At 36.9% G+C, this 12,157-nt stretch overlaps 1 protein-coding gene across 2 annotated transcripts in view; it reads right to left on the bottom strand.

Moving 5' to 3' along the window:
* LOC121318029 (leucine-rich repeat-containing G-protein coupled receptor 5-like) overlaps positions 1-12,157 on the bottom strand; it is a 65,012-nt gene that overhangs the window by 15,317 nt on the left and 37,538 nt on the right. For both annotated transcript variants that reach the window (XM_041254232.1, XM_041254231.1), the window contains exons 3-4: positions 8,773-8,844; positions 5,695-5,766 (exon numbers count right to left, since the gene is read on the bottom strand). In XM_041254232.1, coding sequence (XP_041110166.1) covers positions 5,695-5,766; positions 8,773-8,844 — 144 coding nt within the window. The remainder of the gene's footprint in view (positions 1-5,694; positions 5,767-8,772; positions 8,845-12,157) is intronic.

Genomic DNA, 12,157 nt, shown 5'->3' with positions numbered 1-12,157 from the left:
TATTTTTTATTTCTCAGGACAGGCATGTACAAATAAAAGTATAACCACAATAAATGCAGCTCTTAATAACATGATTTCTATTCTGAATAAAGCATTAAAAAGAAAGAAAGAAAGAAAGAAAGAAAGAAAGAAAGAAAGAAAGAAAGAAAGAAACACGTCAAAGTCTCTAATCTGGTTTATAATGGGTTTTCAAAATACCTTTCACCTTTTCAAATGTAAACTTTTCTTAAGGGAAGACAAAAATGAAAAGGCTTTCTAACTCAAGATGCTTCATATATGGGTTCTCATTGGGATAGACAGTTACACTACTTTATATTAACAATACTCTAACCTCCAGGGATAACTACATTTAATGAATATCTGGGAAGACTCATGAGGGTTATGCAACACAGATGGAATAGGTTACTATAGGTTACTACTGGTGCTGCCATAAAAAGTAAACCAATAATGTTGTATTTCCTAACTGCATTGTTAGTCATTAAGAGCATATATAATGAGGCCCATTTCACATGATGCAGGATTGTATCATATTATTATTATTTGGGCATTACGACACAACATAAATCATCTCCTACTTAACTGCAACTCAATATAACATAGGTGATCTCAGAGGGAATATATTTTTTAAATATGACCCTGTTAAGGAAATAAACTGGTTGGTTATTGTTTCAACACCAGGGAGGGTATCCTGTAACCTTCATGAGTGTCTACAGTCCTTAATACTTTTGAAATGAGTTTCCGTTTGGCACCTTTACAGTCAAGTACTTCATGGAGTTTTAGCAAGCCCAGAGGGCCCACTAAAACCTTAAAACAATCAAAACGTTATATTTACACAAGTAAATCAAACAGCAATACATTTGAAAGCCATTTCAATCCCCTACATTTTATTACTTGCACTCTGAAAGTTTGTATATCGGCAAATAAAAATAAAAATTGAAAACAGATTCTATTTTTTTTTTTCTCCAGGATTTCAGGAATTCAAATTCATCTAAATAAAAAAGGCAAGCTGAAGGTTTTCATTTTTTTTACTCGCACACAGACACCAGACTTGATGGTCAGAATCGCAGTGTTTGTACAATGGAGCTTAGACTATAAAAGAATAGACACATTCATCAATTGAAATAAAAATGCTACAGACTTGCATTGGGAGGAGGTGGGGGCTGGCAGAATTTAATGCAAACTATACAAACATATCAGAGCTCCTCTCTCAGGATTACTTGTACAAGTTCCAAAGAGCAGCCACTTGTCCAGTCAGACCAGGCCTCACAAGCTGATCTCTCGGAAGGCTCAGGCCAGCTCAGTGGAGCCAACCCAAGCCCAGCGTCTGCAGCTCGGTCAGAAATTTCAGGCCTATTGGTGCTGCAGACCGAAGACCGGAAGCTAACAATCAAACATTTTTGTTCGGACGTATATCAATAGTAAAAGCCTTTGGGACTGAAGAACACCCTTGTAAGAGTTCTCATCGAAATATCTTCAGCCTACAGTAAAGCATGGAGGGATTTGTTTTCATTTGGGAGCAAGCTTGTTATCTGCAAAAAAAATAAAAAATCCCCCTAGCCTAGAAATCATGCTGAAGTGGAGTCTCTGAGGAGCAGAACAGCATCTCTCAAGATGACACAGCGGCTGGACTTCACAATGAGTGGAACAGATGGAGCCACACTGTATTAATGGAAGGCATACTGTTGCTTTAGCTTCGTTGTTACCAGTAAAACTATGACTGGGTATTCATGGATTTCTTTAATATAGTTCATCTTTATATGTGATGCAGTTTGTAGGCACGAAGGTTCTAGATTCACCATGCTTTGCTATATTTTGCTGTGCTTTTGCCATGGTGTACCACAAGGATCATGTACAGGAAAACTCAGTACATATGCACGTTTGCTACAAGAGATTATGAAAACTTGGTATATATGCATGTTTACTACAGGGGATTATGAAAGCTCAGTACATATGCATGTTTGCTACAAGGGATTATGAAGTTGCTAGGTTGGGAATCGCTGGATTAATTTAGTTCTAATGTTCAGGGCAATTATCCACTTGCAGTCCCGGCAGTTTCTTTATCTGTGGAGGTGATGGTGTTGAAGAGCTTTTCACCCCACACCACAGACAACACTACCTCTTACTATATATTTTCCAAGATAAAGCGAGCATTTCTGGCAGAACGATTGGCCTCGTAAAGTACTGAAGCAAGGTTACAGGGATTACACTGTCGAAGCACACCTTGAGGTTTACGTGGTCTGTGTGTTAGCTGACATGAAAGGAACTGGAGCTGCCTGGTCCATTTCAAAACCAGTCAAGGTACTGTCAACAAACAATCAAAGCTGGATATGGTTAGACAAACTGTCTCAAGGCTGTCCAAACCCCAAAAGAATAATATTAAAAAAGGGCTTTTTATTTAAACAATATAATAATCTGTTTTGTGGAAACTGCTGTTTCAGGAACAGAAATGACAGCGTATTACAGGAATGGTGTAAGACAGTTAAAGTACATTTTACTTTCGCACAGACTTGGGCTGTTTGGATAGTTCTTTTAAACGCAGCATGTTGTAACTGGTGAATGCTACAGATTTTTTTGTACTCACGAATCACATTACTGTGCATTTAAATAGACTGCAATTATTGTGCCAAGCATGTACCAATTGATTTTTTTATATGTGGATATATAAAGTGTTGTCATCTTACCCTGTGCCAAAACCACTGAACTGCACACACAAGTATTAAACAGGCTTGCTAGGGCACAAGTGATTTGTTATAAACGGCTGCATATATTGTGATACCCAATCACACGCACTATGCAGTTACTTGTAGTCTGCCAAGAAAGTGTCTTTTGAAGTAATATAGGTTTATTTATTGTTGGAACACGTATATTCTCATGATGAAATACATAAAAATAATCTACTGTATCCGTTTATTATATCATGACCTGTTGTTAATCATCATTTATTACTGTTTCAGCATTCCTGGATATTTGGCATTTTTAAGTAACTTTCCTCAGGGTTATAGTATGCATTCATACCTCGCTACTATTTACAATGCTTACCTACCCTTTACCATGCTTTCGATATGCTTAAAGTTTATTACACTTTGCTATGCTTTTACTATGGGAATCTTTTGTTCAGGATGAGTAAAAAGTGACTGCCTTTTGCCGAGTTTCAGACCATCTGCACTGCCTCTCCACAAGCTTTTCATTGTGGTGTGTCTGTTATCACTGCTCACTCCTACAGAAGTCGTTCAGCAGGTTGCTATATTTAAGAAAAGTCACCAAGTCCCTCCCACTGTCAGTATATGCAGTCACAGCCAATTAGATAACAAGAAGTTGCTCATTGCTACAGTGTTCTTTTTGCAGGTGCATTTTGGTTCTAGAATGCGCTTTCTGATGTTCCTAACAAGACTCTCTTTTGGAGAGAATTTATTTTAACTTTTTCATTCTACACCTAGGATATTACTACAAAAGCATAAAGTTTCAAAATGCACAAGTAGATGCCTCACCATCTCCCAAAAATAACTTTACAGCTTCAGTACGTTAATTTAGTTATCTATTTGTAACTTTCCCTGTTGTAAAAATATAATATATGGGTTATAGGTTATTTCTCTGGGTATTTAACTGGCTTTTACAGGTATAAAGTATTTGTATTTTAATCAGACTCATGTTTTGCAAGTTTACAGACACACAAGACCAGCAATACCCTAATGTTTACTAAAATTACTAAAGATAAACATAGATACATGTGTATTATAACAAAACAGAACTGCAAATGCTTTTTACTGACAGTACGTGAAATATTAAAAAACAATGCCTAACTATTATTTATATCAATAGGGATTCTGGGTTGTGCTTGTTCTAACTGTTTTTGTCAAGGCTACCACTTCCAGGGAGGTCTGTGCATTCTTCACCAGCATGGTAGTAATTTCTGTAATCTCTTGTGTTGACATTTGCTGTAGGGACATAGCTTTTTGACACAAGTTTCTGGCAGAAACACAGCTTCTCTGTTTGCTGGTGAGTGTCGATCTCCGGCCTAACGTGAACCGCTGTGTGGTATTTATAAACAGAGCTGCACATTGTTTATCAGAGGTTATAGTTTTGCTGTGTCTAACATTGCCACGGATGCATTTTTAATACGATTGTTTTTCATCAAGCACAAGACATTTTTTCACTGGCATTCCAGTGTTATATCAGAGCCAGAAAGAATCACGAAGACAAGTACGTTTTCAGGACAGCTCGACAAATATGTGAATGGTATTTTCAGTTTTTAATGGACAATTATATTTCAAGCAGTGTTGCAGCTGTAGGAAATGTGGATACAGGTAGGCTACAAATACTTTTAGGTGACTACTCTTAAAACATGAAAAATAATCTGTAGAAAGAAAAATAAAACAGCATCTCCTTAAAAAATATATATAAATTAGTGAAGAGACCTTATACTGTACAGTGAAGTACAGTGCGTGCACAATTTACTGTCACCACCACAAATAAACCTAATATAAATAACGTGACAAAAAAAATTACTGCTGTTGATTACTGCTGCCTGCTAATTACCAAGTAGGTTTATTTAATATAAGCAGCGGTATAATTATTTGACACTTAACCAAGCAAAAGAGCTTATCCTGCAGTAATCTACTTACTCTCCCAGTTGAACCGCTCTGATTCTCACGCTGCAGTCGCCTCTTTACCCTACAAAAGAAGTTACCTGACGAGTCACACCTGGTGAGAAAGCCGGATAAAACAGCAGGGCAAGTCACAGCTATTGTGTCCCCCTGAATAACTGTGTTCATTTAGTTCAAATGTTTCCCCTCTTCGCTGGAGAGAAAGCCTTTAAACCCCTTGTGCCTACCTGTGCCCCCCCCCCCCAAATGCCATAATGGTTTGGAAATACAACAGGAGACTAAAGATCATTTGGAAAGAACTAAAGGCATCCTTGACGCCCTCAATCCAGTAACCCTTCTTTCAGCAGACAGCACCTCTAGTGCACTGCCTCAGGGATCTTTCATCTGCTCTGTCTATTTTACAGCTGTTTCGCTCTCCCCATTCAACACTGCCACTCTTGTGTTTTAATGGTCACTGGATACCACTTGCTTACTTGGACAACAGAACCCTGAGTCTTTCTCTTCCTGCGCTTTGTACAGAGGGAAGCATTTAAGTAACAAAGGCACCATAAGAGTAGCTTTCATGTTATTTAGGAAGCCCTGTATAACATGCATCAGAACCTAGAACTGCAACAATGGGCTGTCTGTTCACTTGGCCTACCTTTGGGCAGAATGCTTATGGAATAATGTGATCTTAGTCAGATATTCTGCATGCATTTAAAAAAAAAAAGGAGACAAAAAACAAAGGACAGATTCCAGCTTGGCTACCCTGAAAGGTAGGCTGTATAGAATTCCCTTATCTTCTTTTTTTTTTTTTAGTTATCAAAGGTAAGCTTTCTTTCTATCCAAGTTGATTTAGACTCATTCTGCTACCTCCCCCCCAGCTTAACCCCTTACTTCAGATGATAATTAAAAGACAGAGCTGCTTTCAGCTGATCCAGACTGATAAATGACAAAGAGCGAGTACGGAAATGAGACTGATGGCCTCTCAGTTCTCAGCGATGGCTTTTAGAGAGATGCTGCCTGTCAGGGTGTGCGTTCCCTTTGTGGAGCGAGCTGAAAAGGTCTGGTTCTCTGATTTCAGCAGGAGCATCTTACTGTAGGTACTCACAGAGACTGGAGATTACGGAGATTCTGCAGTGCTTCGCTAGGGACCTGTCTTAACTGATTGTTCTGTAGCATTCTGTATAGAAAACAAAAACATTGAACAGAAAGGGTCAATTAGGAATCAGCAGAAAAGAAGCACCAAAGCAAACAGAGCTGAAACTGCCTTACACAGGATAGAAACCATGAGTACACTGTGAGGGATGAACCTTTTCAAAACTGGTGGACAACAGGCTCAATGTTGGCATGACACTTGAAAGGGGTGTGCGTAAAACTGTATATACGGTCTATCTCTTTGAAAAGTTAATTAATAACCCTAACTTGCCAGGTGCCGCACGGCTACATGATAAGAAGAAAGAAAAGTTAAACAATAACACCCTTAATGAGAGGTTTTCATTATGTCAACCTCGAAGTGCAGAACTTGTAAAAGCCGCATTTCAAAAGCAACCCGTTTTCCCTCAACAGCCACAACTTGCACATTTTTCAAGCCCCTTACTTATGGTGGAGCCCTTCAGTGTGTGCAGTTTCAAAGGTTGTAAAACATGCCATAATTCTTTTGCCATTACTTAGATTACTTTGTTGCCATTTTCTGCCCTTAGATGACATCGGTACCGATTTATGTAAATACCACAATGTTTACTTTTTAAAAAACCAGCAGGAGGCAATGACTGAAACAGAAAAGCCTCTCTCTCTCTCTCTCTCTCTCACTTCCCAACATGTTTACCATGCCTTTGTCAAGGGAAAGTGTGTTTGAAAACAAACAGTGGAGGTACTTGAAGGCTTTTGAAGTCATGGTAACTACACTCACCTATTTTAATTTAAATCTATTAATGTGTTTGTGATGTCATTTAATACATAGTTAATGATGTAATTATCTAACTTCAGGCATCGTGGTATGGAGTCTATTTAGCCATTGATTTTCCTTCACTCGTCAGTATTGTACATTATCTAATTGCATTTCTTCTAAAACTATAAATTATAGGTCATTTGTGTTATGTTAAATTTTTAGTAACGTGTTGAAGCTGTGTGTAATACTTTGTTTTCAATGGAAGTACTGCAGATGTTATTAATTTTTTTTAGTTTGTTTTTTTTCATTGCCAGTAAAAAAACAAAAAAAACCAAAAAAAAACAAGAAGATACTTTTTACTCAACAGATCGTTGTTAAGCCACAGAGATGACAGACACATGTGTTGGACCCATAATCCCTTCAGCCTTCGTCACAAAAATAAAAGATATATACGAAAGCCTTTGGATTACGCAATAAATTATTTTTTATGAGAGATCAATGCAGACACAAGGTTTGACAAGATGTATTATTATAATTATTTTTTTTTGGTCTAGTACAGTGCTGAATCGATCTTATGGTACATTGAGCCAGGTTCAACTAAAAACAAAGTCACAAAAAAGAACACTTTCAGAGGAAACATGCCTTTTCTTTAACTTACTGTTACATCACCAATAGTTTCATTTATTTTTATGAGGGTCCCACTGAAAAGCCAGATGTCGCATCACAAGTGGTAATAATTTCAAACATACCTCTAGTCTTAGCATGTGCATTTAACTATTACAGCTTATTGGTAGACAGGACTGTAAAGGATTACAAGCTGCTCTTGATATCAAAGGCTTTCCTTCTTATTAAAAGAGGTAAGAACCATAACAGAGCCTTTCATGAAGGCTTTTCATATAAAAATCGCACTTCTGCCTGCTGTTAGCAGCCCATTTTACCGGATTGTGAAGCGCCTCCCTACTGGAAAAGCCTTTGCTTCACACTGTGCCACAGACAACTTTGTTTGTGCTGGAGCTCACTGCGCACATGCGGTTTACAAGGCTGCTGCAGCTGAGAGAATGCACTGACACCGTAATTACTGACTGCTGTTATTCTGTCACTTGATAAGTAGGAAGGGAAACGCCTATGAACTTGAGCAAGCACCATAGATGCAATAATGGGTTGATTGTGATGGCTAATAATGCCAGCTGTGACTCCCCTGCTTGCTTGAGCAGCGGATCAGTTAACCTCAGCTGAGAAACAGAACCCGATTTCAGTGTCCTAACCCTGCCTCCTTCATGCTTGTTATACTGCTGTCTGACTCCTGCCTTACCCCTGGAGGCACTTGAGCTACCTAAGGGAAACTTGCACAGGTCTCAAACACGCTTTCCGACATGGCTCGGATATAAGAAGTCGATCACTTTGATTTTGTTCATAAATTTGCTGTTTTACATAAAAACGGCTTATTTTGGTCAATTGTATCGTAAACTTAGTGCTGTTTAACAGCAATCAAAAACAGAAACAAATTAATTTTAATGAAGCCACCCTGTGGATAGACTTACAGTTTATGCAAGGGCCACAGTGACTCATTCGGCCCCATACATAATCTCCCAATACAATACAATAAGTCTGTGCTGTCCACTTTGCAATTTGGTTGCTATGTCATGTTAAAAAATTTAATTAATTAAAAAAAACACCCTACCCACTAAATATGTTTGATTCTGAAAGTTAAATGTTGTAAATATTGAACGTGTACTCTAGAATTCTGGGATTGATCAGTGTTCCTCAGGCAACAGAATCTATACAGAAGTTCTCACGAGCCAGTCTTTGGCATGGAGTAGCCGCTGCCTAACTTTAACAGAAGTGCTTCAACTGTGAGTGTCTTGATTCTGACTCCATAAAGAGTCTGTGCTAGGCTTAACAACTCCCTAAATGACAAGATTAGGGCATTTCTGTACAAGCAGCAGTCTGTTATTATTAATAAAGATGTGATTTACTGGCAGTGATGGGATATGTTTTGATGCCACGGATTTACTCAAAAGAACAAATAAATGTGAAAACAGCCTAGGAATTTCCCAGTCCAATTCCTTTTGAATTTTATTTTGACCTTTCATGCATTTTCACTTTCTTTCTTGATCTGCAAGGAAATCCCTTACTTTTATCAAGCAGTATTCCTCTCTAATATGAAAGAGTCCAGGACATGAGCGTCTTGACGTTGCCTTTTCTAATGGAACCCCCATCAGCCCGGCCCTCCCACACCCCCAGTGTGCTGCTGAATGGAAACGGGAGACCTATTAAATCAGCACAGGCTTTACTTACAGCACTTTAAGATTGAAAAGGCCAGACAGGGCTCCCTTAGGGATGTGTGTCAAGTCATTTCCTGCAAGACGTCTGTAGGGGAGGAGAAAAAAACAAAGGGAATACATTTCTCATCATGTGGTTTTAATTCTGCAGGGAAGACAGGCAATACAGATATAGCCTAACAATAGGTACCAGAACATGAATTAAAAAACAATATATACATTTCCTCTTTCTTCTCTTCTACAGAAAACACATCACCAAGGAAAAGAGTCATGTAGACAGAGAGTTTGATATTTGCTATTCTTGTATTGTAGTAAATCATGTACAGACAGAGAGTTTGATATTTTCTATTCTTGTATTGAAGTAAATCATGTATAGAAAGAGAGTTTGATATTTGCTATTCTTGTATTGTAGTAAATCATGTACAGACAGAGAGTTTGATATTTTCCATTCTTGTATTGAAGTAAATCATGTATAGAAAGAGAGTTTGATATTTTCCATTCTTGTATTGAAGTAAATCATGTATAGACAGAGTTTGACATTTTCTATTCTTGTATTGAAGTAAATCATGTATAGACAGAGAGTTTGATATTTTCTATTCTTGTATTGAAGTAAATCATGTATAGACAGAGTTTGATATTTTCCATTCTTGTATTGAAGTAAATCATGTATAGAAAGAGAGTTTGATATTTTCTATTCTTGTATTGAAGTAAATCATGTACAGACAGAGAGTTTGATATTTTCTATTCTTGTATTGAAGTAAATCATGTATAGACAGAGTTTGATATTTTCCATTCTTGTATTGAAGTAAATCATGTACAGACAGAGAGTTTGATATTTTCTATTCTTGTATTGAAGTAAATCATGTATAGACAGAGAGTTTGATATTTTCCATTCTTGTATTGAAGTAAATCATGTATAGACAGAGAGTTTGATATTTTCTATTCTTGTATTGAAGTAAATCATGTATAGACAGAGTTTGATATTTTCTATTCTTGTATTGAAGTAAATCATGTACAGACAGAGAGTTTGATATTTTCTATTCTTGTATTGAAGTAAATCATGTATAGACAGAGAGTTTGATATTTTCCATTCTTGTATTGAAGTAAATCATGTATAGACAGAGAGTTTGATATTTTCTATTCTGTATTGAAGTAAATCATGTATAGACAGAGTTTGATATTTTCTATTCTTGTATTGAAGTAAATCATGTATAGACAGAGAGTTTGATATTTTCTATTCTTGTATTAGATATTCTACAAGGTAACATTATAATATTTGTCGATCGGATTGATACAATCGCTCTTAAACTCACTTCTGTGTTTACACAACTAAGAAAAGGGTACAGACTTATTTTAGAGGCTTTATTGTTTTTTCGAATAATAATAAAAAAAAACCCTTTGGTTAAAAAAAGTAAAAAGAAAAAAAAGCCAAATTTTTATTTTCCATTATTTTTAGCTTGGTTAAAAGTGGATCTGCATTTAGCAGACTTGTACAGTACTGTATATAGTAGATGGACAGAATGCTTTACTCAGCTCAGCAGCAAACAAACACTGTTTCAACTGTTTCTTTTTTCTAGGGACAAAATGCCTTTAAATAAAAAGCATTCTCAGGTTTATTTTTGGTGTCAGGATACATGTCGACACCTAATCCTAGGACAGCAAATATTGGAATATTGTTATTTATTTATTTATTTTATGTATTTATTTTTTTGTCTTTACAGAAAATAAACCGCCAGATGTCTTCCAGATAATTTGACAGAGTATTAAATGGTCGGCTGCTACCAGCCGACCCAACAATATATATATATATATATATATATATATATATATATATATATATATATATATATATATATATATATTTTTTTTTTTTTTAAAGGAAAATAGAAACTACAAAACAAATGCCTCTCAAATGAAACACCTTGCTTTTCTAAGATTACAAACAACATGTGTCCCAGTGTGACCTGCAGTGGCTGCTGAAGATGAGCGCTGTACACAGCCAGGGGAGCCTGGGTTTGAATCCCAGCCGAGTCATACATTTACGTTGTGGACTCCATGGCAAAACATCACACCTAGAAAACTGGGCATTAGCACGACCCGTCAAAGAAAGAAACAAAAGGATTTTTTGATAGGGACCTGTTAAGTATTAAAGCTTATCAAAGTTGGTTCAAGTCTACGAGCAGTAATGCACTCGATTCATTTGTTCTGGCACAGGCTCATTATAAACTCCTCTGTATAAAAAACATGTACGCCACAAAACTGCTTAACTGGTAGCGCTGATGAAGGCATTAGTGTTTGTTGCAATGCCTCTCTCATGAGGTGTCTCAGTCCAGGCTGTGGCCAGGGTGCAGAATGTAGACCAGGACTAACAGAGCGCTTCGGTTTTTTAAGTTGGCTAGCTATATTCTCTGCATTTAGTTTAATACTGATTAGCTTTGTAAGGGTTTTGTTTTGAAAAGCGTCTTTTGTTTTATTAAGAGTATTTAACCATGTGTAAATAGTGTAATAACAGAAGATAACTGCCAACATTTTTCGTTTTGTAATTCAGCATGTTGTTGCATTGTAACCAAGTTCACATTTGTAATTACTGTCTTATAACATAGAAAGTTTTGACTTCACAATCAAACCAAGTAGGCGGATCTATGTCCCTGGTTTACTATTAGAATTTAAACAAAACTCCTGTTACTAACATTGTACAAATCTGTATTGCAGGACAATTGAGGAAATACAGCCGAGAATTAAACAAAAGTCCTTTAGAAATAATAGATAATACAACAGTAGAAACAGAGATATCAAAACTACGAAAGCCATGCGGCAGAATTAGGTTACTGTAAGGCAAACGTTGTTCTGTCAGTTTTACCTAAGATCATAAGAATGTTTACCTATATTCAGTGTCTTGAGACTGTGGAGAACCGCCCCAAAGACAGCTCTTTGGCAGCCCTTAGGTTTATGGCACAGTAATGCAGAATAGCATCTCAAGAAGGCTATCCCTAAGACTGAGATCCAGGAAAATGCCATTTTTACATTACACGTTTATGTCCTCCGGCAAAGTTACATGTGGCACTGCAGTGTGTAACAGCACCTCCCATGGTCTAGTAAACGTTTGAAAAATATAATAACAAACAAAAAAAACACATCTGGTTAAACACCAAGCGCTGAACTGTAAAAATGAAGGTGTTAAAAATAACTCTGCCTGAGGGGAACTGTTTCTTTGCTCTGCTGCCACTAGTTTGACAAGTTTGCTCTTGAATTATATCTCAGGAACTCTTTTTTCTTTCTTTCTTTCTTTGCTTTCGTTGAAGTGGTTACAACCACATAGCGTAACATTAAAAAAAAAAAAAAAGATTACACTAAGCTTTACAACACACAAGCACGTGCTTCTGCTCCAGTATTGTTTTGTG

The sequence above is a fragment of the Polyodon spathula genome, chromosome 7, assembly GCF_017654505.1.
Source record: "Polyodon spathula isolate WHYD16114869_AA chromosome 7, ASM1765450v1, whole genome shotgun sequence".
NCBI lineage: Eukaryota > Metazoa > Chordata > Actinopteri > Acipenseriformes > Polyodontidae > Polyodon > Polyodon spathula.
The sequence above is the reverse complement of the archived record's forward strand: the minus strand, read 5'-3'. Positions and strand labels throughout refer to the sequence as shown.